This window comes from Auxenochlorella protothecoides (genome assembly GCF_000733215.1).
Source record: "Auxenochlorella protothecoides strain 0710 unplaced genomic scaffold scaffold87, whole genome shotgun sequence".
NCBI lineage: Eukaryota > Viridiplantae > Chlorophyta > Trebouxiophyceae > Chlorellales > Chlorellaceae > Auxenochlorella > Auxenochlorella protothecoides.
The window spans coordinates 15,826-41,318 of NW_011934441.1; the positions used below are offsets into that span (position 1 = coordinate 15,826).

The 25,493-nt window shown below is 64.5% G+C and overlaps 11 protein-coding genes across 11 annotated transcripts in view; 4 read left to right on the plus strand and 7 right to left on the minus strand.

Annotated features, from left to right (window-relative positions):
- Positions 1–2,347, minus strand: part of F751_6344 (putative NAD kinase 1) — a gene marked incomplete at both ends in the record, with an annotated part of 3,953 nt that extends 1,606 nt beyond the window's left edge. The window contains 5 exons of the mRNA XM_011403319.1: positions 29–543; positions 787–952; positions 1,096–1,247; positions 1,461–2,073; positions 2,184–2,347. Coding sequence (XP_011401621.1) covers positions 29–543; positions 787–952; positions 1,096–1,247; positions 1,461–2,073; positions 2,184–2,347 — 1,610 coding nt within the window. The remainder of the gene's footprint in view (positions 1–28; positions 544–786; positions 953–1,095; positions 1,248–1,460; positions 2,074–2,183) is intronic.
- A 446-nt stretch (positions 2,348–2,793) lies between these two features.
- On the plus strand, positions 2,794–3,716 carry F751_6345 (Vacuolar protein sorting-associated protein 29; the record flags this gene model as incomplete). The annotated part of the gene is made up of 4 exons (XM_011403320.1): positions 2,794–2,922; positions 3,089–3,178; positions 3,270–3,527; positions 3,636–3,716. 4 exons carry the CDS (start codon positions 2,794–2,796, stop codon positions 3,714–3,716), a joined length of 558 nt encoding a protein of 185 aa, XP_011401622.1.
- Positions 3,717–4,078: 362 nt separating this feature from the next.
- F751_6346 (GTPase-activating protein GYP5) lies at positions 4,079–5,476 on the minus strand (the record flags this gene model as incomplete). Its single annotated transcript, XM_011403321.1, has 4 exons — positions 4,079–4,316; positions 4,542–4,681; positions 4,864–5,079; positions 5,279–5,476. The coding sequence occupies 4 exons, from the start codon at positions 5,474–5,476 to the stop codon at positions 4,079–4,081; spliced, it is 792 nt and encodes a 263-aa protein (XP_011401623.1).
- A 126-nt stretch (positions 5,477–5,602) lies between these two features.
- On the minus strand, positions 5,603–7,602 carry F751_6347 (EVI5-like protein; the record flags this gene model as incomplete). Its single annotated transcript, XM_011403322.1, has 4 exons — positions 5,603–5,756; positions 5,915–6,002; positions 6,164–7,019; positions 7,273–7,602. 4 exons carry the CDS (start codon positions 7,600–7,602, stop codon positions 5,603–5,605), a joined length of 1,428 nt encoding a protein of 475 aa, XP_011401624.1.
- A 291-nt stretch (positions 7,603–7,893) lies between these two features.
- On the plus strand, positions 7,894–10,723 carry F751_6348 (Histone-lysine N-methyltransferase setd3; the record flags this gene model as incomplete). Its single annotated transcript, XM_011403323.1, has 7 exons — positions 7,894–7,939; positions 8,497–8,582; positions 8,733–9,092; positions 9,259–9,419; positions 9,523–9,617; positions 9,701–9,849; positions 10,142–10,723. The coding sequence occupies 7 exons, from the start codon at positions 7,894–7,896 to the stop codon at positions 10,721–10,723; spliced, it is 1,479 nt and encodes a 492-aa protein (XP_011401625.1).
- Positions 10,724–10,934: 211 nt separating this feature from the next.
- F751_6349 (hypothetical protein) lies at positions 10,935–13,424 on the minus strand (the record flags this gene model as incomplete). Its single annotated transcript, XM_011403324.1, has 6 exons — positions 10,935–11,307; positions 11,812–12,200; positions 12,380–12,689; positions 12,871–12,974; positions 13,098–13,247; positions 13,365–13,424. 6 exons carry the CDS (start codon positions 13,422–13,424, stop codon positions 10,935–10,937), a joined length of 1,386 nt encoding a protein of 461 aa, XP_011401626.1.
- Positions 13,425–13,752: 328 nt separating this feature from the next.
- F751_6350 (Mitochondrial pyruvate carrier 2) lies at positions 13,753–14,224 on the minus strand (the record flags this gene model as incomplete). Its single annotated transcript, XM_011403325.1, has 2 exons — positions 13,753–13,854; positions 14,015–14,224. The coding sequence occupies 2 exons, from the start codon at positions 14,222–14,224 to the stop codon at positions 13,753–13,755; spliced, it is 312 nt and encodes a 103-aa protein (XP_011401627.1).
- Positions 14,225–14,702: 478 nt separating this feature from the next.
- On the minus strand, positions 14,703–16,180 carry F751_6351 (Gamma-glutamyl hydrolase A; the record flags this gene model as incomplete). Its single annotated transcript, XM_011403326.1, has 3 exons — positions 14,703–15,588; positions 15,817–15,882; positions 15,993–16,180. 3 exons carry the CDS (start codon positions 16,178–16,180, stop codon positions 14,703–14,705), a joined length of 1,140 nt encoding a protein of 379 aa, XP_011401628.1.
- Positions 16,181–16,859: 679 nt separating this feature from the next.
- Positions 16,860–20,790, plus strand: F751_6352 (putative aarF domain-containing protein kinase, chloroplastic; the record flags this gene model as incomplete). Its single annotated transcript, XM_011403327.1, has 10 exons — positions 16,860–16,994; positions 17,208–17,328; positions 17,501–17,679; positions 17,833–17,979; positions 18,176–18,298; positions 18,515–18,601; positions 18,770–18,881; positions 19,243–19,693; positions 20,060–20,457; positions 20,561–20,790. The coding sequence occupies 10 exons, from the start codon at positions 16,860–16,862 to the stop codon at positions 20,788–20,790; spliced, it is 1,983 nt and encodes a 660-aa protein (XP_011401629.1).
- Positions 20,791–21,241: 451 nt separating this feature from the next.
- F751_6353 (Zinc finger CCCH domain-containing protein 62) lies at positions 21,242–23,399 on the plus strand (the record flags this gene model as incomplete). Its single annotated transcript, XM_011403328.1, has 6 exons — positions 21,242–21,449; positions 21,674–21,735; positions 21,891–22,079; positions 22,347–22,561; positions 22,756–23,008; positions 23,223–23,399. The coding sequence occupies 6 exons, from the start codon at positions 21,242–21,244 to the stop codon at positions 23,397–23,399; spliced, it is 1,104 nt and encodes a 367-aa protein (XP_011401630.1).
- Positions 23,400–24,416: 1,017 nt separating this feature from the next.
- Positions 24,417–25,493, minus strand: part of F751_6354 (Aconitate hydratase, mitochondrial) — a gene marked incomplete at both ends in the record, with an annotated part of 3,947 nt that continues 2,870 nt past the window's right edge. The window contains one exon of the mRNA XM_011403329.1: positions 24,417–25,454. Coding sequence (XP_011401631.1) covers positions 24,417–25,454 — 1,038 coding nt within the window. The remainder of the gene's footprint in view (positions 25,455–25,493) is intronic.

Sequence of the window (25,493 nt, forward strand, 5' to 3'; positions counted from 1 at the left end):
AACAAAAGACACATTTAAAAACCAACACCCCAAACCAACCTGGAGGCGGTGGCGGAGCATGATGGGGAAGCCGTGGGCGGTGCTGGCGACGCGGGAGAGCACGGTGCAGAGGCGCGCGGCGGGGAAGGGCGTCATGAAACCCAGCGAGCCCATGGCGAAGGCCACGATGGGCGGCACGGGCGCGTCCCCGAACAGGGAGCAGGCCCAGAGCAGGGTGCCGTCGCCACCCAGGGTCACCACCAGATCGATGGCTGAAGCCACACGGGCGGGCAAGGGCTCGGGGCCCTCCACGTCCGCGTAGGGGTTGGCGGTGGGCGGTGCCGATCGGGACGCTGTCGAGGAGCGCCGCCGAGCTGCCGTGTGGCCGTCGCTCTGCTCCACTTCATGGTCATCCCCCCAGAGCGGCTCACTGTCATCATACTCCTCCGCCTCCTCGCCGCCCGACCCCGTCTCCTCGCCGACCTCTCCTGCCTGGCCGGACCGGCCCCGCCCCCAACAGCCGCGCCGTGCTTTCCACGTGCGCAGCGCCGCGTCCAGGTCCACCTGGTCGTCCGCCAGGCGGCACAGGTTGGGCGTGGAGGCGCCCCCGGCGCCAGCGCTGCCGGGCCCGCGCGGCGGCCGCCCGGCGTCCAGGCCGCAGCCGGGCCCCGGCGACCCCGCCACATCCCCACTCCCCACGCTGCTCAGTCCCTCGTCCCCCGAACCGGGGGGCCCCGCGCCGGGGTCCGCCAGCGCGGCGCCCACCGCCGCGCGCACGCGGCGATAGACCCCGGGCTCCACCCACACCGTCAGCCCACGGCGCACCAGCCACAGCACGGCATCCACAGTGCGTGGCGCCAGGCTGGGCGCAGGCTTGCTGGACAGCAGCACGCTTCGTGGGCTGGACAGCCAGTGCAGCTTAAGGTGGCTCCCGCACGCCCGCCACGTCGCCTCCTGCTCGTCGTCCATGGCGCTGTGGTGTTGTGTGCGGGTGGGGGAAGGGGTTTGGTGGTTCAGAAGATGGAGCTTGGGTGGGAATCGCCAGAGGAGGGGGCGCTGAAGCCCTGCAGCGACTCAGGTGTCACGTGCCAGCTTGGCGTCCGCATCATGCGGCACGAGTCCAGCAGCCGAGCGCGCACAAAGACCACCAGAGCAGACCCTCTCACAAACCTGCGCGAGGCATCCGCCAGCGAGTCCAGGGCCACGCTGCTTTCCGTGGGCAGCATGCTCAGCTTGGTGGTCAGCGTGGTCTGCGTCGCGCCGCCGTCCTGCGAGGCGACGCGGGGGGGACGCTTTGAAAGGCGGCGTTTTGTCATCGGCTGGATTGCGGTAGCGATCGAGTCCATGTTTCCGGCCGACGCCGGGGACCATCTCCATGCCCCCTCCTGCCAACCAAGTCGCCCACGAGATTCGTGACTGCAACGCCTTTCATGGAACCCCATAGATCTTCCAGGAAAACACACACAAGCAAACACCCTCACTCCGGGCACCTTTTTCCGGCGGGAGCGCGGCACGGCGGCCACCAGCTTGAAGCGGGCGCGGCCGTTGCCCGGCGACGCGCCGCCGTTGGCGCGGGTGAAGGAGGCGTGGGCGCTGGAGGGCGTGGCGTGGCGTGCCGTGGCCGCCCAGCTCTGCGCCAGCGCCACGGAGACCGCCGCGGCGGCGGTGGCCCCCACCCCCGCCGACCCGTCGTCGGCCAGACTCACCTCCTCATCCACCGAGACGCGCCGCCCCTCGCCCGGCCCCCCGCCCTCCCCCGCCGCCACCTCGCTCAGCGTGCTCTCCTGCAGGCGCAGCGCGCGGTCCAGCATCTCGCGCAGGCGGGATAGGGGCAGCACGCCGTCCTCCCCAGACTCCACCGCCGCAAGCGCGGCACGCAGCTTGGCCAGCTCCGCGCACTGGCGCATCAGCTGCCCCTGCAGGCTCTGCGTGCGTGGGGCCAGGGAGGTGGTTTGCCGGCGCGAGGCGGACGACGCGGAGGCCGCGGAACGCTCCGAGGCCGGGCGTGGCGCCCTGAAGGGCGGGCTGCGCGGCCGTGTGGCAGCCGCCAGCTCCCGCTCCAGCCGCGCCGTCTTGGCACGCTCCTCCCGCAGGCTGGCGGGGGAGGGGTACAAGGGGAGGCTAAGACAGTGAAGGAAGGAGACGTGGGTGCTGCTGGAGCCCTGTCGACCGAGGCTGGCTGCATCCACATCCCGTTCCCATACCTGGCCTCTAGGCGGTCCATCCGGCCCTTGTCGGAGGAGCTCGCGGCATTCGCCCGCTCGTGGGACAGGCGGGCATCCCGCACGGCCCTCTCCACCCCTGCAAAGGAGCAGAGGAAGGTTAGCAGGCGCGTGCCGCAGCAGGCACAGAGGCTTGGCACTTCCATCCCACACACACGCACCCTGCAGGGCCTGGTCAAGGTTGCAGAAGGACATGACTGCCGTCCCTGTCACCGATCGAGTGTACCCATCCAGGTGGAGAGATAGACAGTGATTTTATTGGGTTTGTAGAGTTTCGGGCTGAAAAAACGGTGTACGAGCGGGTCTCTTCATCTCTTATACCACTGCTGGGAAGCCCGGCTGACCAATGTCGGAGGTGGATCCGGGCGCTGCTGCTCACTGCACTCTTGAACTCGGGTGGACAGTCGGTCAGTCACACAAGATCCAATCCTGCATTCGCCCTCACCTTTAACTAGGACCGTTCCATAATTAGTCAGGGTATCAGGCCGGCAGTCGCTCCTCACACCGGAGGTGGGCGCAGTGCGCGGATACAGCCCAGGCTCCCCTCGCACTCATCTACTGGCGAGGGGCTCTGCCTTCCTCACTCAGCATCATGCTGGTGCTGGTGATCGGCGATCTGCACATCCCACACCGTGTGCCAGACCTGCACGAGAAGTTCAAGGCCCTGCTTGTGCCTGGGAAGATTCACCACATCCTCTGCCCGGGCAACCTCTGCACGGAGGTAGGGCCAGGCCGACGTCTTTTTCTGCTCAATGCTTCCTGGGACGTGCACCTTGCAGATTCCAATGGGCCCTTTCTCTCCTCTCCATGATCAGGGGTGGTACCTCTGATCCATTGACTTGCCTGCAGCAGATCCATGACCCTGGTAATCCCCCAACTCTTCCCAGGCAACCTATGACTACCTCAAATCCATCTGCTCCGACGTGCAAGTCACGCAAGGCGACTTTGACGACAGCAGCAAGTGGTCAGACACCCTGGTGGGTGGCGACGGTGTGATGAGGTCATGGCCGCCGCTGGCACCTTGCCCTGCGGGCGACCTCAGTGCTGCCTCCCCTCCCCCCCCAACAGGTCCAGACCTACGGCCAGTTCAGAATTGGCATGTGCCACGGCCACCAGATCGTCCCCGTGGGCGACAGGGCGGCCGCCGCCATCCTGCAGCGGAAGCTGAACACCGACATCCTGGTGCTGGGCCATACCCATGCCTTCCAGGCCTACAAGCACGAAGGCCGATTCGTGATCAACCCCGGGTCGGGGACGGGGGCCTTCAGCACCATCACGCCCGATCCCATCCCCAGCTTCGTGCTCATGGATATCGACGGCCCGAGGGTGAGCTCTGGCTGGGGGTGGTATGTGTTGCGGTGGGGCTGAGAAGCTCAAGGAACCTTGTTCCTGGTCCGTTCCGGCACAGGTGATGCCCGCATCCTTTTCATGCAGGTGACTGTGTACGTGTACGAGCTGCACGGCGAAGAGGTCAAGGTGGACAAGATCGAGTTCAGCAAGCCTGCCAGCCTCTAGGGGGGTGGGAGCCTCCAGGAGGAGAGATCTGGGCTTGCCATTGTTGGGCTGCAGGAGCGGAGTATTGGGTGCTGCCAGCCTTTCTTCCGTACACATGAATCCCTACTCCCACCCCTGCAATGCCCTTGGTGTGCTGCATCAGTCATACATGGAGCTATATGACACTGGGCAGGCACCCTGCTGTAGCATGTTGAGATCGAATAGTGCAGTGCTTGCAGACCAGGAGGGTATGGGACAGTGCATTCCGAGTAGGGGTTATCGCGCAGGTCCCTCCCCTCCCTGCACATCATCCCAATCCCGCAAACCCGTCGTAGCACAGACCGGCTCCGGAACCCTGGAGCCGCGCGGTTGCACGCAATGACTCAGGCCCCTTCAGCACTGCGGACTCCGCCCAGGTGCTCGTCATACGCCGCGCTGGCGGCGTTGGACACCGCCCCCCCCGTCCACAGGTGGTCCAGCTCCAGGACCATCTCCAAAAAGTCCTCGTCCATTTCTGCCCGCTGCTTGGCGACGTCGGCATCCACCGCGTCGGCGGCGGCCATGAGGGGTGCAGGGGAGGGGCTCTCCTCCCGTGCGGGGTCAGCTCCCTTGAGCGGCGTCCTGTGGGAATGGTGCAGGCAGGGGTGGTGGGTCCTGGGTCGCACACATGACACTCAACCTACCGTAATGCAAGCCACGAACAGAACAAAAATTGCACGCCAGGCGCCCTGCAAGAAGCAGAATCTCCCGTCCATCCACCTTGGTTCCCTTGCAAGGCACCTTCCACACCCGGGAACCACCTAGTCTCCCCCGCCCACCCAAAACTCCTGCCCGGTCCATCCTCACCTGGGCAGGGGTGGGGGCACTGGCCCAGCGCCATCCTCGCTGGCGCCCTGCACCTCCTCGCAGCCCAAATCCAGGCTGCCATTCATGGCGGCATCCAGCACCCGCCGCGTGCGGTAGGCCGGCCACGTCAGCGGCTCCGCCTGCGTTTGGGAGGGGAGGTTGGGAGGTCGGAACAACAGGGACCAGGAGACGTGCGGTCACAAGTACCCCTCACTTGAGTGGGTGGCAAGGGCCGCCAGTGGGCCACGAGGGGTTGCCCGCCGGATACATCCTGGAGCCACTTCAAGGCCCACCCCTCTTGGCAGGGACAGAATCCCTGCACCTTCAGAAAGGTCAGCAGGTCCTCAAAGTCGTCCCGCAGCAGCAGGTCAGCCTCGCACTCGGCCATGATGGCCAGGCCCACACGCAGCAGCACCTCGCTGCCGTTCTCGGCCAGCAGGCCGTCGATGACGCGGCAGGCAAAGGAAACCGGGAAGGGGCAGGCGAAGGCCGTCAGGAACCACTGGCTGGCGAAGAGGACGGGGATCACGCCGTGCACCTGGGGGGTGGAGGGTGGTGGAGGATGCGAGTGGGTGGAGGGGACCGGTGTCGCAGCAAAGGGCCTGTGCCAGGGTCAGGAATGACATCACACCCTGCCCGGGGGGGGGATCGAAGTGGCTCGACACCTGTGCCAAGATCTCTCAGGCCGCACCCCAGCCGGCACACCGCATGCCCACACAGCCTCACAACATGCAGACCTCGAGGTGGGAGCGCAGGGCCGGCATGTGCCGCTGCATGAGCCTGTCGAAGCGCAGCAGCTCCAACTTGAGCCCCGCCAGGCCGGGCAGGTAGAAGCGACGCAGGTTGGGGCCGGAGGAGGAGAGGAGGCGGCCGAAAAGCTGGAAGGCCGGCTCCTCCGGGACATAGAAGAGGACCAGCCCCGCCACAAACGCCATGCCCTGGCAGTAGCCCACCTGGGGTGCATGAGCGAGGGATCAACATCGGGAAACCACAGGGCCAGTCAAATGTGGGGCCAGCAAGCACCCCAGCAGGCACACGACCCCTCGCCATCACCCCAGCTTTCAAATCCCACTCGCCTCCAGGTCGTGCAGGCTGTAGGCCTTGAGCACGCGGAAGAGGGCCTGCTGCCCCCACTCCGCGCCAAACAGCGGGTACTCCGGGAAGGTGCGGTGGATGTCGCGGCTGATCACCTCGTCCACCTCCTCCTGGCCGACGCTGGAGGTGGCGGAGGGTGGGTAGGATGGGGGGGGGTTGGGGTGCAGTGCCCAAGTGTGCTGCTCGAGTGGCTGCCGTTATGTGTGACCTACTGTCAAAGTCTCCAGGCTGCATTGGCCCCCTGCTATGCTGGGCAAAGTCAACCATCACTTGCCCACCTGATTTGCAGCAGGGTGGAGTAGCGACAGTCCGGCGGGTAGTCAGTGGGCAGCGGCCAGGGCAGCGCGACCATGGCCGCCATCAGGGCTGGAGGGGTTTGGAGGGTGGGGTCGATATGAGAAAGTCAGCATACTTGAAGCAGTGCAAACGACTGCACCCCGGAAGTCCTGCTCCCCCCACACCACGTCGGTGACGAGGGACCGCTCGCATAGCCTCCACTCCCCACACACAATACACAACCCACTCACCGTTGCGCAGTGCCTCCCGCTCCAGGCTCCAGGGCAGCGACCCTGAGGCGCTCTGCAGAAGGGCGGCCCCCTGCAATCTCCCCTCCGGCCGCCCGTCCCGCACCACCTCCCATCCCGCCTCATCCCGCGCTGGCGGCGCGGGCGAGGCCACCGAGCTGGACGGCTCGCTGGCCAGCAGCTCCTCCGCACTGGAGGAAAGCGAGGCGGGTTCTAAGGGCCGAGGGGAGTCCAGGTCCACAGCGCTGTCGTCGGAGCCCGCTGGGAGAGACTGCATGCCCCGCCCTGGCACGCCCGTGGCATTGGGCCTGGCGGTGCGAAAGGGCGTGGGCAGGGTCTCCCCAGACTCCTTCCTGGGGCTGGAGTGCACAGTGTGCGACGATGGCCCCGTCTCATCGGCGGAATGGGCCGCCGCTGTTTCCTCCAGGCTCGACTGCTCCAGGGGCCCGATGATTTCCTCCTTACCATCCTCCACCTGGCCGCCCGCCCTGTTAGCAGGGGGAGACTCAGCAGCGGCCGTTGTTGGATCGTGAGCCCCCACGTCAGCCTGCCGTGGAGACCCGTCGGTCGCAAGTGCGTCCTCGGCAGCATCATGAGCCTCCCTACGTCCCGCTGGTGATGCGACGGAGCCGGCGCCTGCCGGCGGCGTGGCCTGGCTCTCCTTCGGTGACTCCACACGTTCGCCAGGCAGCTCGAGCGGCACGCTGGAGCTCCTGCGCGACCCCATGAGCCGGCGGTGCTCCCGCACGAAGCCCGGGTGCTCCAGCAGCGCCATCCACAGCCGCGAACGGAGCTCCTGGGGCGCATCCTCGTACACCTGAAATCCGACCTGCACATCCACTGGCGAGTCACGCTGCTCCTGAAAAGCGCGAATGGTTTTCGGGGGGAAAGGGAAGTGGATGGAAGCGGTCTGCTAGAGAGAGGGTGCCCTTCACACTCAGCTCCCTGGAAGAGCACGGCAGACATGCTGGATGGTCAAGATTCGGTGAAGACACCCAGCGAGGCTGCCGACCACGATACCATGTGACTGTCCCTGAGATAGAGGACAAGTGCTGTAATGGCAGTCGGTTTCCCACCAATCATCCCCCTCCCAGAAGAAAGCCCCACCTCACCCGTAGGAGCACGGCCAGGCGCTCCTCCTCGATGCGCTGCTGGACGCGGGCGAGGGCTGCACGCAGCTGCTTGGGCCCGGCCTGCAGGCGCTGCACCCCCGCCACCACGCCGGACTGCACCCCGCGCAGCCCCTTGCTGGCCCCCGCGCTCAGCACCGAGGCGCCCTGGCGTCGCAGCTGGGCGTCAGAGAGGAGGACCGTGGCGGAGGCAGCGGTCCGTGCCAGGGCCTCCCCGAATCCCGAGGCGAAGCCCACCAGACGCTGGCCGAACGTTGTCGGGCTGGTCTCTTCATCCGGAAAATCCTCCGCCTCTGAGGAGCTCAGGCTCATCGCCGGGGATCGAGGAGCATGGGGGATCACTTCCACAGGGGTGTCGGGAGTGCGTCAGCCAGTCGCGCCGGATCGCACTCTTCCACCAAAAGGTTTGTAAGCCTACCAGAGCTTGTGCTTCAGGCATGCCAGAATACGGTCGAGGGCTCTTTGATGGTATCCCTGCACACCCCGGAAAACAAAGGCCGGGTGACGTGGCATTGCGCTCTCCCATGGATGGGTGACCGGCGCCGGCACATGGAGGCATTGTGGCCTGCATGGACGGGAAGGAGAGGCTTACATCGCCGTGTAATGCATGAAGTTGGCATTCCTTTTCGAGACGAGCTCACATCTGTCTGTGAGCCCGTCATGGCACCGGCCGGACGCAACATGCTCGCCTGAATCGCTCACCCTCCATGCAGGCATTTCTGGGTCGGTCCCTGGAAGTCGCAGGGAGTCGAGCATCATCTGGTGCATCCATACGGCTGGCAGGACGAGGTCATCAATTTCATGATCCTCATCTTCGCCATCAGGTCCCCCGTGGAGCATCATCCAGTGCTGCTCTGGGCCACCAAAAATGGCAGTGTTCCATGGGGCGAGCTCCAGGCAAGCCTCGCACTTCGTTGCAAGGAAAAATCCAGGCTGGACTGAAAAGCGAGGCGTCTAAACCAGCTCAGCCTACCAAGGACGCCTTGGGAACTTTTTTGTCATGGGCACTGCAGAATGGTAAGATGTTTCACGGATATAGGGTGTTGGCTGCAGGAGGAACCTACGTATGACTGCGGGTCAAAGAGTGTCTGCTTGCATGTACAGCAAACAGGGCTAGTATAGAGTGGCCGTGCATTGAAAGAATGCTGTGATGGAGGTGCTGTGACAGTCACTCACTATTTGTGCCTCTTCATGACACTTGCACAGGTGTTTCTGGAATAGGAAGCAAGGAGAGCAAGGTCGCCCTCTTTGAGGGCCAAGATGTCGACAGTCGAGGCCTGGTCGCCGTCAAAGTGCGTCGATGAGCCCTGCTTGGGCAGGGATGTCTCTTAGTGAGAAATTGAATGGCACATCCTCATGGCCTTTGCCAGGGCCTTGCCTGGTCTGCCCCATGTCTGCAGCTCCCCATTCCACCCTGTCCACAACACCACACCCGCGCACAGGATGTGAAGGCCGGAGAGATCCTGCTGCGCGTGCCGGCCCGCCTCGCCATCACAGACGCTGACAAGGACGGGCCGCCGCCGCCCTACCCGGGGGCGCCTTGGAGCCTGACCCTGGCCTCGCGCCTCCTGTCCCTCAGGGAAGGAGCGGCAGGGAGCGCCTGGGAACCTTACCTGGAGGTGCTCCCGCGCAATGCCCCCTCCCCCTGGCTGGACGTGACGTGGGAGGCGCTGCAAATCGTGCAGTACCCCCCCGCCCGGGCTGAACTGGATCGGCTGGGGTGGATCGTGCACGAGGGCATTGCCGCCGCCCGGGCCCAGGGCGCGAGCTGGAGCACGGCCGACTTCCACTGGGCGCTGGGGGTGAGGCCGGTCTGGGGTGGCCTGGCCTGCTGCGTGGAAACTATCATGGGAGCAGGAGTGTTATTCTGTGCATGGATTGATGTGGCGCATCATGCCCAGAACGCCCGACCCCGGAACTCTCCCCCGCTCCATCATCCACCACCACCCTTCACCCCTTGCCTGCGAGGCGCAGCTGGTGCATTCCCGGACGTTTGGCTCTGCTGGAAAGCGGGGAGGGGTGGGCGTCCGCATGCTGGTTCCCCTTGTAGACATGATCAACCACGCCGGGGACGAAACGCCCGAGAGCTGGAGCCCAGGAGCCGAGCCCGTCTCCAGGGACAACGCGAGGTGCAGGGGGGCGCGTGGGGGGCAGGTGGGTTTCCAATCTTGCGGTGCGCATCGGACTAATCGACCTTCCACCCCCTGCCTCCTCCCTCCCCACCATCCACAGATGGGACATGGTGCCGCAGCTGGGTGGAAGGTGGACCGTCGCAGTGTCTGCCACCCAGGACATCGCCGCGGGCTCCGAGCTCCTGCTCTCATACGGTGCGTTGAGGCGCTGTGGCGCCTGTGACCGTGCATGTGCACTCGTCGGGAGTGTCACTTCCTACGCCTCACTCCAATACCAGGCGAACGCAACAACGATGACTTCCTGCTGCACTACGGCTTTGTCCCGCCCATGAACCCTCACGACGATGTCGTGCTGTTTGAGGACGTCACCGAAGCCCTGCAATGGTGTGCTGCAGAGTTCCAGGCCCCCGATGCAAGCCTTGACGAGGTGGGTTCCTGTTTCCTCGGACAGACTGTCCCTGGGCTGCGCAGGGCCATGGCGTCCAGCGCCGCTGGTGGCTGCCCTCGTGCTCTGTGTCGAGGCGGTGGGGAAACATGCCGGCCCATGCCACCGTCTTCAGGGCGTTCAAGGCGGATTTGCTCACACACCCCGCCCCACGGTCGCTTGTGGTGTTACGGTAGCGACGCCTGGAACGAGCACAGAGCCAGTCCAGCAAAAGCCTGACAGATGGCTTCTGCAGATCCTCATCCCACTTCCTCTTCGGTTGCCCACTCGCCAGGCAACGGCGGTTCTGGTGTGGGAGGAGGCAGCCGCAGCGGCCACCGAGGTGGCGGGGTCCGTCGACCCCGGCATCTTACTGCGCATGCCCGCCGTAGAGGCCGGCGCCGCGGCGCGAGAGGCGGGCCGCCTCCGGCTGCAGGCGCAGGCCAGCGTGGATGCCCGCTTCCTGGCCGTGGTGGAGACGCTGCATGCCCGCGGGTGGCGCCCGTGCCCGCCCGATCAGGGCGTGGCTTCCCTGGAGGCTGCCCTGCAGGTGGCCCTGGCCCGCCGCTGCCGCGAGCTGGCCGGGGCGTTTGACTCCGGGCTGTGCCAGGACCTGGAGCGCCTGGCGGCCATGCAGGCCGCTGAAGGCGGAGAGCACCCGTGGGCTGCCGCGCTGCGGCACTACCGCGCCCTGGAGGCCCGGGCGGGCGCCCGCTGGGGAGGCAAGCCCACGGCAGACCCCGGCGTCGGCGCCCGCGACACACAGCCCGAGGACACTTCCTGGTCGACCGAGCGGACGGGGCTCCTGGTCCTGCAGTACCAGGCCTACAAGAAGATGATCCTGTGGGACGGCCTGTACTGCGACGTCACAGCATAATGAGACAGGGGGGATTGTGAGTGTGTCAAAATTCAAGCAGGCTCCTCTGTCACCAGCCCCTTACTCCTGTCTGTCGCGCTGCTAGTATGTGGACGGGTGCAACAATGGCAAATTACGCTGTACAGTCAATGGTTGTCAGATGATATGTCTCGTTGCAGCAAGAATGGTAGTGCTCCTCTGATATTTTCACCCACTCAGGAAACAAGCGTCGTCAGTCAGTCCAGCGGGGGGGCTCTGCCTCGCCGCTGCTGCGCAGCAGGGGGATGCCGGACAGCAGCACCCGCAGCTCCTCCGCCTCCTTCATCCCCAGCTGGCGCGCCGCGGGCGTGCTGATGAGCAGGAGCAGCGCGCGAGTCAGACGGTGCGCCGCCGAGCGCATGGCGCCCAGCTGGTGCAGGGCCTCCGCTTGACCGGGGTCCAATGCTTGGGGGTGGCCGGGACCTGGCACCAGGGCCCCCTGCTCGGGCATTCCCAAGGTGCTGGAGAGCGAGGCGCCTGACAGCATGGGCGGGGCCCACTGGTCGGCGTCGAGGTGGCCAGGGCCCGCCGACCGGTCGCGATGTTGCAGCAGGGGCCGGAAGGACCTGTGTGGTGTGGCGAAGGGAGCATCGGGTGCCATGCTGTGCTTGCATTGCAGCCGGCGGTGGCCAGCATGCTGACCATAGGGCTCCTCGAAGGAGAAGTGCCCTGCCTGCCAAGCACTACTCTGTGCTCGCGCCCCCATCTGCGGGGTACTGCTGCGGGGTACTGCTGCGGGGTACTGCTGCGGGGTACTGCTGTGAGACGAGCTTTCCTGCTCGTCGCCCCAGCCCCACCACTGCCCCTCCTTCCCAACCCACCTGCCGGATGGGCCTGGGGCACCATCCTGCTGCCACAGCAGCACCTCCGCCCTCTCCTCGGCCCGCGCCGCCCTCTCCTCGGCACGGGCCGCCCTGTCCTCCGCCGCCCGGGCCCGCGCGTCGGCGGCGGCCACGCCCTCCCGCGCCGCCGCCAGGGTCTCTCGCTGGCAGGCCAGCTGGTCCCTGAGCAGGTCCAGGCCCTCGCCCAGCAGCTCGCCGCGGCGGCGTGAGGCCTCTAGCTCCCCGCACTTGCCCTCCGCATCCCGCAGGTCCCGGAGTTCCCCCTCCCGCGCCCTGCACGCCGCGCTCAGCTCTGCCAACCGGCTCCCCAGCGTCACCACCCTGGCCTCCAGCGCCACGGCCTCGCCACGCAGCCGGGCAACGTCGGCTTCCAGCGTGCCAAGGCTCTGCTGGGCCTCCCTGCGGCACAGCGTGGTTTCTTCCTGCGCGGCCGCCAGCAAGTGTCGTGCCTCCGACAGCTGGCAGGTTGTCTCTGCCAGCTGAGAGTTTGTCTCTTCCAACTGGGCCTGTGCCTGCTCGGCCTCGCGGACAGACTCGGCCGCCTGCTGTGCAGCATCTGATGCCTGGGCCTGGACCCCTCGCAGGCGCGCCTCGCCCTCCGCCACGCAGCTTGCGATCTGTGAGGGTAAGGCGCAAGAGAGAAAGTAAGAATGTTGGGGTTGGGGGGGCGAGGCACCCAGGTCGCGGTTGGAGGTAGCAGTGGAAGCAACCGTCCTGGTGATCGCACACCGTGCCCGCAACTGAGACTTGCCGGGTCAGGGCCCCTCCCCCCAAAAGCAACCATCCCAAGCCCAACCTGCTGCTGGGCGGCGGCAGACTCCTCCGCCAGCTGGCGCCGCAGGGCCTCCGCCTTGTCGGCGCCGGCGGCCTCCAGCTCGGCGCTCTCGCCACGCAGGGCGGCGACCCGCTCGGCCAGGGCGTCCAGCTCACGCTGTGCACTCTGCGCCCCGGCCTCGGCCTCGGCCCGCCGGGTCTGGGCGGCCTGCGCCTGGGTCTCCGCCTCGGCGGCCGACACCTCGGCGGTTTCCAGGGCGGTGTGCTGAGCCGCCAACCCCTCCGCACACCGCGCCAGCAGCGCAGAGGTGGCCTCATACTCCTCCTGGAGGCTGCATGGACGGTGGGCGTCCAGGGGAAGGGAGCGTGGGCACGAGTGCCGGCTAGGGTTGTGAATCCCTTCATGCAGCAAGCAGCAATGTGCTCGAAGGCATGCACCCATTTCCCACCAAGTTTTGTGTGGCATGGCATTGTGAGCTCCGTCACCAACCACATATCACAGACGTCACTGACCCGGACAGCTCCTTGGAGGTCCCCTGCAGCTGCTCCGTGGCTTCCTGCAGCCTGGCCTCGGCAGCATCCGCTGCAGCCTCGCGATCCATGCATATCTTGCCGAGCTATGGGGCTTGCGGGGGGGGGCGTCGTATGTTTGGGGCTGCATCAGGGAGGTGACCGACTCAGGCTGCCCCGCCAGGCAACTCCTCGCAGCACCACACAATTGCACAGCAAATCCATCCCACCTGCTCAGCGGAGCGCTGGGCCTGCTCTATGCCGTCCAGCAGCGCTGCATGCCGCGTCTGGAGGTCCACGAGCCGAGCAATCGGATCAGGGGCCGGCGTGCTGCTGGAGTACTTGTGCTGCGGCGTGCGAAAGGCTTCAGGACTGAAAATCTGGTTCGAGGGTAGGGACTGGAGAGGGTACTGACGCGGCTCGACGACGCGAGGGGCGGAGGGGTGCACGTTCTCTCCGTCTCTCTGGGAGGAGGCCATGTGGGCGGGCTTACCCACGGGCGACCTGCCTGTGGCCGTTGGCAGGGAATACTCGAAGGCAATAAAATCGGTGACCATGTGGAGTGTCCAGGTAACACGTCACAGAGTTGTCGTGTCGAAGCTGTGTGCACGAGACCGGCACAGCATTTGAGCTGGTGTACGCATCTTTGAATTTCGCGATAGTGCGGGTTGCGCAACCAAGTTCCCGAGGCCAATCCCCATTTTGTCCCTTCCTCTGAGGTGAACGGTGCACTTTGCAACAAATGGACTGCTTAGATTTGCAGAGGATGCTCTGGCATGTTCTGGCCTCCGTGTAACAAGTGGAGGGAGCAGCAGCAGCAACAGGATCGCTGTCAATCCAGCTGCGCGAGACCAGTGTGTTCTGTACATTTTATGGTCTCTGCCATCAAGCCTTCTCCCGGTCCATGTCGGATTTGATCTTTCGTGACAACTGGTAGATGCCTGTGGCTGCCATGAAGCAGTTCACTGCCAGAAGATTGTAGTTCACCTACGGGGTGAGGAAGGCAAGGCAATGATATGGAGATGCAAACTTGCGGGAAGTACGAAAGATCAGATCCACAACAGAACCACCAAGCTCCTCATCGAACCCTTATGAGGCTCATCACGGGCTGAACTCGTGGCCACAATCAACCCCCCCCTCAACGCACCGGCTTGATCTGGGTGGCAAAGCGCGACCAGATGAGGCCCGTGGCCGTCACAGCGCACTGCTGAGGATAGGACACCAGCTCTGCCGGGCGGGAGAAGTCAGCGATGTTGGCAAATGTGATGGCCCACTTGAAGGTGGGTGCCCAGAAGTGGATGGTCTTGGGCCCGGCGGGGTGGTTCCACAGGGCCTGCAGCCGGGCTGCACTGGTCATGGCGAGCCTGGCGGATGCCCCTGCTCCAGCCCTGCGCGTCGCGATGTGGGCTCGATGGCTCGTCCGGAAGATACCTGGGCCTGAAGTGTCCATCACAGGCGGCCACCACGCATGGGGACAATGTGTCAAAGCCACCCCGTCCTCACGGGACGTACCTCGAAGTCGCTCGTCTCCCCCTTGATTACTTTGTTGATTCGAATTGATGGTGAAGCCAAAGTTTTCACGCAAGAAGCACTGCTGAATAACGGGCCTACCCTTGGGTCACGACATGCTTGGGAAACCCTTGGGACCAGGGCGCGCGTCCCCGAAGGACGGGTGGAAGGGCGCAGGTGATCGGACCCTCGCTTTCCCGTTTGGGCGTACCTGAACGGCTACTCGCCAGTCTTTGCCCCTCCTGGCTGTCTTTGAGAGGTGTGTGCTGGGCGCATCAATGCTTTGACACAGGGTGTACGTCTTTCGCAGCAGTAACCCCGCCCCCTCATGCCCAGGCGGTGAGGTGAGGCGCCTCCTGGCCACGGTACACCCGCCCCGCAAAGCTGGTTGAGCCCCGCGGCTCGGCGCCACGCAGCCCGTTGTCTGGCGCATCATCCTTTGAGTCGAAGAAGTAGGTCATGTCTGGCCCGTCGTAGGAGCGGTCCATGACCGAGTCCTTGAGCGTGAAGTAGGGCTTGGTGTTGTAGATGAGCATGACCAGCTCCTCCTCGTGCGACTCGGGCTCGTGCCCCGACCGCCGCGCGGTGTCCACAAACACGTTGGCCAGGTGCTGGGAGACCAGCACCGCGTCCAGACTGTGTGGGATGGCCTTCATGCCGAACTCGTAGGGCGGCTTCTCCGGGTGCCACTGCGTGGCGAAGAAGGGGTAGCGCCTGTGCTCCGCGGTGGAGATGTACTCCACGCCCACCCGATCGCGGGTGGTGGACACCACGGTGAAGGCCTCACCCAGCACGCCCCAGCGCCGGTAGTGCTCGGGGGGGAGGCCGAAGTAGTGGTTCTCCATGGTGATGTTCAGGGCGGGGTCGGCCACCTTGCGAGCCAGGTGGGGGCTGATGCCGCCGAACAGCGCGGAGGAGGGCGCAGCCTCGGTCAGGTCCAGGGTGGATGCGTGGCCCACCGAGTCGGTGCGGATCAGCAGCTCGGTGAAGGAGACGTTGGCCTCCAGGACGTGGAGCAGCTGGAAGCCGAGGCAGGTGCCCCAGATGGGGAAGACGTCGCCCGCGTCGTTGGCCTCGCGGGCCCAGGTCCACAGCTTGCGCGCCGCGATGACGTAGGGGTTGTCCAGCCAGATGTCGGTCAGGCCGCCGGGGAAGATGATGCCATTCACCGACTTGAACAGGCGGTGCAGCTCGTTGTCCGAAGCGTAGAACCTGTGTGTGGTGGGGGGCACGGGAGGGGGGGGGGGGGTAAGTGCGCTTGGGGTTTGGGACTTGGGAAGCTTGGGCGGGGTGGGAGGGGGACGAGGAAACAACATGGCGCCCATGGCCAGAGGAGATGGTGGTGGCCAGTCCCGGGGGATGCTGGTTGGTGCCAGCCACCATCATGCCACTGGCCCTCAGCCTAACAAAAGATTCCCCGGAGGGATCCAGCAAACGCACCTGATGGGAACGGCGCGGCCGCCCGCCGCCTCGATCCACTTCACAAACCCTGCAGCTACATATGACCTGTAGGGAGGATGAACGGGGAGTCGGGGTTAGGGTCCGCGCCTCCTTGGGACCCGGCCGGGCGGGTGGTGATCAGTTCTTTCGGACAGGTCCCGAACGACGATCCTCACCTTCCGGGGCAGAAGTGGCAGGCCTGAGTCAGGATACCGATCAGGGGTTTATCGTTCTTGTACTTGCCATCCACCCCGTGGGCCTCCGCCTCCAAGGTGTCGGCGTCTAGGAGCTGACGTCCGGTGGCAGGGGCAGCGCAGATGCACAGGAGAGCCAGGAGTGCAAGGGGCACCACTTTATTCACCATGATGTTCACAATGCTGTGAATAGGAGAGTATATGAGGGTCGTGAGTGGGACAGATGCAACAGGTTGACTTCCGAATGCAGTCGTACACAGGTGAGCTGAGCCCAATACTTCAAAACATGGTAAAGAGCAACTCGCCTGAAATTATGTCGCTGCATTCACTATGTGGCGTTTCCTAAAGGTGGGCAGCGCCATGAGTAGGCAGCGGCCGGGCCGCTCCCCCCCCGCTCGACAGTCACGAGGAAAGATTGGCGCCCGCGGGTCCCCACGTGCTTTTGATACCACACCACATGAATTTAGATTGATGATCCCTGAGATATCCACCAGCCAGCTCTTGATACATCATTATGAGTTAGAGCAAGCATGGAAAGTTGTTGCAGGCCGCTCATCGGTGGTGGGCTAACCAGACAATTTACACCACTCTCGGCCCCTCGTTCATTCCATCATGGCCAGCAGCTCGAATCCAAGCGCCGGCGCAGCCTGTTACATGGGCGCGAGGAGTCATCGACGACGAGAATAACGGTACAGAGGGTCTCCGTGGGTGTCATGAGCACGCAGTCTGGCTCCTCTGCGTTCATGAGGCCAAGCCGCTCGAGTTCCATGCCTCCATGCGCAGGCCGTACCTCCACTCCAGAATGGGGCTGCCGTCCCTCTCAACACCAGGCGTCTGTCCAATAAGGACATGGAGTCCGTCCTGGTGGGGATGGGCACCGACTACGACCCCCAGCGCCTGTCTGCATCCTTCCGTGATAGGAGGCTGGGCCTCACCTCCCGATCGATTGCCGTCTTCTCAAAGCTCAGCGTATTTGCAGCCAAGGTGAAAGTTCATTGGGAGCATGCTTGAGTTTACCAGCTGTTGTGCATATGTATGTGAGGGGGAGGGAATGCAGGGTCCCTACATTGCTGTTGATCTTTGATTTTGAGTGGTCAGGGTGACCGCTCAGATGTAAACCGACAAGGTACAATGCCAAGCTTGCGACGTCATCCATCACATCAGCCTCATCCTTTGATCCGTCCTGGACAATGCTAGGTGGCTCTGGACGTAGCACAAGGAAAGTTCCTGGAGCGGGCTGATGTCAGAGCCCCCGAGCTGCGCGACCTCCTCGCGAGTCTGGGGCCGGCGTTCATCAAAGTCGGGCAGGCTCTGTCATGTGAGGCTGGGGACCTGGTCACGGAAGGGCAATTGTCGACAGACTGGTCTCAGGCCTAGCTTTAAAGTATGCTTTGTGATAAGATCATTCCCTGCTTGGGGCACCCCCAGGTCCAATATGTTCCTGAGCAAGGATCTCCCCTCCCCCACTCGACATTACATTGTTGTTGCAGCCCGTCCCGACCTGCTCCCCCCGGAGTACCTGGCGGCCCTGGCGACGCTGCAGGACCGGCTCCCGCCCTTCCCCTCTGACACTGCCAGGCAGCTCATAGAGGCCGAGCTGGGCCGGCCCATCTCCCAGGTGTACAGCGAGCTCACGCCCGAGCCAGTGGCAGCCGCGAGCCTCGGACAGGTGCTCAAGGATGACTTTTGGGATAAGCTTGTTGAAGTGGTTCATGCCAATGCATGCTTGGTCCCACGCTTGCTGCAGATCTGATGCGTGGAGTGTCGTCTGCCAGCGTCTGCCCATCAGCCATCTTCGCTCCCCCTTGCCCACACGCTGTAGGTGTACAGGGGCCGGCTGAGGTCCACGGGCGAGGAAGTCGCTGTGAAGGTGCAGCGGCCGGGCATCCTGGAGCAGATCGCGCAGGACATGGTGCTCCTGCGCCGCGTCATTTCGGCAGTAGACAAGCAGCCCTCCAAATTGTCCCTGGTGGGTGTGGTGTTATTTGAGGGTGAAGTCGTGACGGTGATGGGTTTGGGAACGATGTGCACTGGGTTTCCTGGCTGTCGACGAGTCTTTGAAGCTTGTTGGAAGCAGAGCATGGGTCCTGCGATGATTCCTGGGCTAGTACAAGTATTCATCTGGAACAAGCACGCCCACGTTTCCCCTTTTTCTTCTGGTGCAGTTCTCCCAGCCCCTGACGCCACTGGTGGACGAGTTTGCGGCCCGGCTGTTTGGCGAGCTAGATTACATGCAGGAGGGCCGGAATGCTGAGCGTTTCCAGGCCCTCTATGGCACCATGCCGCAGGTGCCCGAGGCGGCGCAGGCTTGTGGACGGTCTTGAGGCTGACTGATCTTAGGCTATTGCCATGAAGTCCACATGTTGCCTGGCAGCATGGACTGGGGCTCCATCTGGGAGTGCAGGCTGGCACGCCAGACTCTCCAAGTGGCTAGCTGTTTCTTGTGTCCCAACATGCGCCATTCCATAGTCCGCCATCCCCCACTTGCGTACTCCTCAAACTAGGTGAGGACACCTGCGATCAAGTGGGAGGCCACCTCCAGACGCGTCCTGACCATGGAGTGGATCGAGGGCGTGAAGCTGACGGACAAGGTGAGGCTGTAGCCCTGGGGAAGTTATCATTGAGTTTGCCAGGTCTTGTAACCTGCCGTGATGCGAAGTATGGCACGGCATGAAGTACTGCCCCTTACAGCCTCTGTTCTCTGCGTCCGTTTGCTGCCTCGTCGATCACACTCCCTGGCCAATCCCTGACCCTCCCAGGCTGCCATGGCTCGGAGTGGGCTGTCGGTGGTACAGTTTGTGGACGTCGGCATCGAGTGCTCCCTGCGGCAGTTGCTGGAGCATGGTTTCTTCCATGCCGACCCCCACCCAGGTGACTGGCTGTTCAGAGGGAGGAGCATTGCAAATGGTTGCCTCATCTCTGGGTGTGGTGTATGCTTGCACGCCTTGCCTCGCTGTCATGCAGCGCAGCCAGTGGTGGGAAACTGTGCTGCGACAGGGTCTTGACGTGTCACCCCCAGCTCGTGGCCATACTCTTGACCAAAAGCTCATGTTACAGCCCTGTCTGGAGCCGCGGTGTCGAGGCTCAGTGATGCATGCCCTTCGCAGTGGAAAGTAGCCAGCCCCCCCATCCCGACTCCGCTCCTGCACCCCCAGCCATGTGCCCCTACCCAATCGCGCAGCCAGCCCTCCACATGCCCCCCATCACGGCCCACCCACCCTAAACCCCACAGGCAACCTGCTGGCCACGGCAGGCGGGGACCTGGTGTACCTGGACTTTGGGATGATGTCAGAGATGCCGCAGGGCGCGCGCTATGCTGTCATCGCGCACATCGTGCACCTGGTCAACCGCGACTACCGCGCCATGACGCGTGACTACTACGCGCTGGACTTCATCGACCCCAGCATCGACACCAGCCCCATCGCCCCCGCGCTGGCCGCCTTCTTCGACGACGTGCTGACCGCCTCGGTGTCAAGCCTGAACTTCAAGGCGCTGGTGGACGGGCTGGGGGAGGTGCTCTTCCGCTACCCCTTCCGCGTCCCGCCCTACTACGCCCTCATCCTGCGCTCCCTCACTGTGCTGGAGGGCCTTGCCCTGTCCAGCGACCCAGACTACAAGCTGCTGGCTCAGGCCTACCCCTATGTCGCGCGGCGGCTTTTGACTGACCCTGCGCCCGAGCTCAGGTGCTTTGGGGGAGTCATACTGGGGAAGGTGGGGGTGGAGGGGAAGAAAGGAGGGGTAGATGGTGGGAATGCGGTTCTCATGTCTGCACGACAGGTGGGAGAATGGCAGGTGGGCAGCGGTGTGCATGCTCAGGGTGAGGCAGCGGCTGCTGTTCACCAGTCAACGGTTGCGCCATGCAGTGATCACTGGCCGCCACTGGCATGCCTGATGTGAGAGGGCCTCCTCATTCGGCGCCCTGCTGGAATTCTGAGCGTTTGTTGAGATGGATGCCCCCACGACGACACCCCCCCCTCGCCCCCCAAAACTCTCCCCCTCGCCCCCCCTCCCTCCCCCCCCCCCCCCCCCACCACCACACTCGCAATCAGGGCGTCGCTGGAGCAGCTGGTGCTGACGCCCAGCAAGCAGCTGGACTGGGAACGACTGGAGAACCTGGTGGAGAACGGGAGCCGAGCCGCGGAGTTTGACCCCGGCCAGGTCTGGCTGCTGGCCGATTGGGTCTGCTCGCCCGCCGGCACGGGGCTGCGCGCCAGCCTAACCGCGGAGGTCACGGCCCTGCTGGACGCGGTGGCGGCACGCGCAGCGCGCGCCGACTTGGCGGCCCGCCTGCGCAATCCGGGCCTGGCCGCCCGTCTCGTGCCGGAGGGCAGGGGGGAGGCCGCCAGCGCCGCGCGCGCGGAGCTGCTGTGGCGCCTGGCCCGGGAGACCTCGCACGCCACCACCTCCCCCCTGGCTGGCGTGTTTGGCACGCTCGCCGACCTGCAGGGTGAGAGGTTGGTTGCTTGTTTGCGTTTGGTTTTCTCCCCTCTCCAGCCTTCAACTCCGCCAATCCTGCCAAGCCCTCCCCCACCCCTCCCCTCTCACTCAAGGCACGCGCCCTGGCGCGGCGCTGAGGCAGCTGCAGGAGCTGCTGCTCAACGCCCCGCCCGAGCTTAAGGACGGCTTTCTGCGTCCCGAGGTTCAAGAGATGGTGGCAGGCGTGCAGCTGGGGCTGGTGCAGCGGGCCGCTGCTCGGGCGGTGCAGGTGCTGGCGTCGCCCTGGGGCAACAACGTCCCGGCAACGGGCGAGGGCAGGGGGGCTCAGCGCGGATTCTTATAGCCGAGTGGTGCCCCAGACCGTGGCACCTTTGTGCCTCGTCTGGGACACTGAAAGTCCTGTGCTGACCAGGTCGCCCTGCAAAACCTCGATTGTTTTATTCCTCTGTAAAGTAGCCTAAGAAGTTCAGGGGCTTGCATCCCGGTGGCCTGGTGCTGGAGACGAATCAGATTTCCGCTGATCTGTCAGATCTGCGCTGCGTCACCCCCAGCTGCGCACCAGGGTACAGCCCCTCCCGCCAGGTTCGAATGGTCGACAGCGCCACAATCCCCATCCGGCGAGCCTTCATCCGCACTCGAGCAAGGAAGTTTTCATCCCGAAATCCTTGCCCTTTCTGCGCCGGCTCTCACTCCGGTGCGCACTCCGCACCATACCCTTTTGACGAGGGCGGGCCAGTCACTTTCAGAACAGCGGCACGACCCTCCCCCTGGCTCCACCGCCGATTCGAGCCTGCATGCACCTGGCAGGCGTAAACGTGTCCCCTGTGCCCTCCCGTAACGTCCGTGTGACCTGTGCTCGACCCGGCTCGCGCGCGCGATGTCTGCGCGTCTCTGCTGTGGCAAACTTCGTGCGAACCAGTCCTGGACGCGAGGCGGTGCTGTGCCAGAAGTTCAAGGGCCATGATTCGGCAGTTGCCGCCTCCCTCGTCTTCGAGGACTCCGGTGAGGGGGGGCCAACGGGCTGCGCCCGAGGCATGCACCTTATCCGGAGGGTTCGGGCGCCCGGGTGCCAGATTGTGTGACGACAGCCCGTGCCTCCAAATACGAGATTCGGGGAACCCCGTCCTCACCTCCCGACTATGAATGTGGCCTGTCGACATGCCACCCCTGCAAAGCCTCGGTGATACTGGGAGTGCTCAGGTGATGTTGCCCCTCATGCGCTGCAGAGCAGCAAAAGCTTGTGGTGACGAGCAGCCTGGACAAGTCCCTCCGCCTCTGGTCCAGCAATGTGAGTGTGGCCCTTTGTTCGGTGTCATCGTATATTTGATTACCTTTGGCCCATCGGTATGACAAGGAGGGGCCTGTGCATGGCTGTGTCGGGGGCCTGAGTCTCATTCTCAAAGTCTCCACTGCCCACGAGATCCTCCGCTGTATGTCTCTCAGGGAAACACCGACTCCCTGTGCTCCGGAGGCTTCACCAAGGCAGCCGACCTCAACCCAGAGGGTGGCCCAATCTTCAGCCTGATTGAGGATGAGCGCTCATTCGACGGCCTGACCAATCAGATCTTCCTCGGCAAGCAGGCTCGCCAGATCGTGGCCTGGGTGCCGCCGCGTCTGAGCCTAGACGACAAGGTGTGCGGGTCCAGTGTTGGGGCTCGTGGATGTAATCTGGTGTGCTTCAGCGTCAGAGTCGAGGGAAAGTTCCCACCGCAATCGAAATGTTGCCGGCGTGGCACCCTGGGCATGGTCTGGAGTTCAATCCACCCGTCTGCCTCAGTAGGCTGTGTGGGCTTTTCCCATTGTGTGCTTGCTGCCAATTCCCAGGGGCCATGTGTGAACTGATTGTCGTGCTGCGTCACCCTAAACTTCACCAACCCTCCACAATGCCCCCCTTTCCAGGTAGTGCTTGGGGACCACAAGGGCTGGGTGAGGGCGCTGGCCACCTCCAGGACGCGCTGGCTCTTCTCCGGCTCCTGCACCCAGCTGCGGGTGTGGGACCTGGGCCGCGCCGTCCCCCGCTGCGTGGCCACCGCCAGCGTCGACCGCGGCGACATCGTGTGCCTCGCTGCCAACGGCGACGCGGTGTATGCCGGCACCGCCGACGGCTCAATTTGGTGGGGCACGAGGAGGTGTCACTCTTTCTGCAGGGGGGAGTGGAGGGGGACAGAGCACAGCGAAGGTGTTCTGGCGTGTGGGATGTTTTGGTGTCATTTTCTGAATGCAGTGGATCCCACTTGCACCACTGCGAGGTGGAGGTGGGTTCGACACACTTCCACAATCCGACCCCCACACATCCCTCGACTGGCAGGATGTGGAGCGTGGGCAAGAAGGGCGAGCTCAAGTGCCTGAAGACCTGGCGCGGCGCGCACGCCGATCGGGTGACTGCCCTCGTGCTGCGAGGGGAGACGCTCTACTCCGCCAGCTACGACGGCAGCATCAAGGCCTGGTCTGCAGAGGGCCTGGACCTGCTCATCCCCCTGGAGGCCGCGCACTGCGGCCAGCGCATCAACTGCATGACGGCTGGGCCGGACGGCCTCCTGTACAGCGGCGGCGACGACAAGGTGTGTTTGCTCGTGGGGCTGCGGGGAGTGGGGGAGGACCGTGTCTGGATGCGCAGGTCCAGCAGAGGGGTGGGCAAGCAGCCCAATGTGGAAAGCCAGGCGAGGAGATTGACTGCAGAGGGGCCACCCACCTTGTGTCAGGTCCTTGGCCAGGCTGTAAACCGACTACTCAATCAGTGCCTGACCCATCCCACACACACCTTGGAACACACAGCTCCTGCGTCGCTGGGTCCCGTCGCTGCTGATGCCCGCGGCTGCGGCGCTGCACTGCCACCACCACAGCGTGCGCAGCATCGCGGCAGGCTCCAGCGAGCTGCTCGTCTCCGGGGACAAGAGCGGAGAGCTGGCCATCTGGAAGCTGGCGGGGCCCAGTAGCGCGCTGAGCCCCTGAGCCCTGCAGTTGGTCCCGGCGGCCAGCCGCCGGGCATCTAGGACCTCGACAGCTGTCCTTGAAGATGCCTCTCTCTGGCTACCGCGAGGTCCCAGGCCCCTTGACACACCCAAGTACAGGGTGACTTGTCTTTGCAGCCCCACACATCGCATGCCGACCCACCACCCCACCACCCCCAGCCGCGATTTGATTGCGCGCAAGAATGCGTCGTGTGCCCTGTACCTCATCTCGCAGGGTCGTTCTCTCTTCATTCTCGTTCCTCTCCCCTTAGTTTTCCACCCCTCCCTCCAGCCAGGTGGGGGGTGGCCCTCGCAGTTGTGCCCCTCATGTACTTGTTCCCCCCTTCATTCCCGAACAGGGAACCCTTTGCGCCCATCTTTCCCAGGCCCGGGCGCCCCCACACCCGAGTGACAGCGCTTGCCGCTGTGGCTCGGCATGACACCGCGTCACATGGTTGCCCCAGGAGCAAGATACCTCGCATGCATGCCGGAGGGGAGCTGCTGCGTGCCCCCTCGTGAGATGTAAATGCCCACACATTAGCAGGGGCCGGCTGAATGGACGCATTGGGGAAGTTGTGGCAGACAGCTGCAAGAACCTTCCAGGCATGCCTGTAGACACACCGCCGACTTGATCCCATGCTGCTCCCCTCATTCCTGGGGTTGCAGAGGGTCCGGTTACAAAGACCAGGCGGGACACGGGGGTGTAACCCCGAGTCATGCCTTCTTTCTTCAAAGCAGAGACTATAGACGTGACAATTCTACGCCAGCGCGGGTGCGGTGTGGTTTAGGAAGAGTGGCGCCGGGGGCGTCCTGGGATGGACCAGTGTTCCCACATCATTCCGCAGCAAGCCAGGATGATGGATGGATGCGGCCCCTCCGCGAAACCAGGGGGAGGATCCAGGAAAAGCGCTCCTGTTGATGTAGGGCGCCTGCGCCCTCCTGGCCGCTGGGGCCCGGGCTCCCCCTTCGGCCCCTCCTCCCCGAGCATGGGTGCTGCTCGCTCGTGCGCCTCGGGCGCTCACTTCTCGGCCTGGGACTTGAGGTTTGCGGCCATGGCGTTGAGCGCGGAGCCGTGCTTGAACCAGGTGATCTGGTTGTCGTTGAAGGTCTGGTTGACGGGGAACTCGTAGGTGGAGCCGTCGGGGCGCGTTCCGGCCACGGTCAGCTGCTTGCCCGGGGCAAAGGTCTTCAGGCCGCGGATGGAGATCTTGTCAAAGGGCCCCACCTTGTCGTAGTCGGCAGGGTCGGCAAAGGTGAGGGGCAGCAGGCCCTGCTTCTTCAGGTTGGTCTCATGGATTCGGGCAAAGGACTTGACCAGCACCGCGGCCGCGCCCAGGTGGCGCGGCTCCAGGGCGGCGTGCTCGCGCGACGACCCCTCGCCGTAGTTCTCGTCACCCACCACAACCCAGCGCACGCCCGCGGCCTTGTAGGCGCGGGCCACGTCCGGCACGCCGCCGTACTCGCCCGTCAGCTGGTTCTTCACGCTGTTCACCTCGCCGTTCTCCGCGTTCACCGCGCCGATCAGCATGTTGTTGCTGATGTTGTCCAGGTGCCCGCGGTACTTGAGCCAGGGCCCCGCCATGGAGATGTGGTCGGTGGTGCACTTGCCGCGCGCCTTGATCAGCACCAACGCGCCCTCCACGTCCTCCCCGTCCCAGGCCTTGAAGGGCTCCAGCAGCTGCAGGCGGCTGGACTGCGGGTCAACCACCACCTCCACGTTGGACCCGGCGGGGGCCTGGTACGTCTCCTCCCCCGGGTCGTAGCCGCGGGGGGGCAGGTCGTCGCCCGTGGGCGGCTCCAGCAGGATCTCCTCCCCGTTCTTGCCCACCAACGTGTCCTTCTCCGGGTTGAAGGTCAGGTCGCCCGCGATGGTGAAGGCAGTCACGATCTCGGGAGACATGACAAAGGCATGGGTGGCGGGGTTGCCGTCGTTCCGCGCCGCAAAGTTGCGGTTGTAGGAGGTGACGATGGTGTTGGCCACGCCCTTGGCCACCTCCGTCCGCTTCCACTGCCCAATGCAGGGGCCGCAGGCGTTGGCGAGAACGGTGCCACCCACCTTGATGGTTTTTAGGGGGGGGGGGGGGGAGAGGAGTTG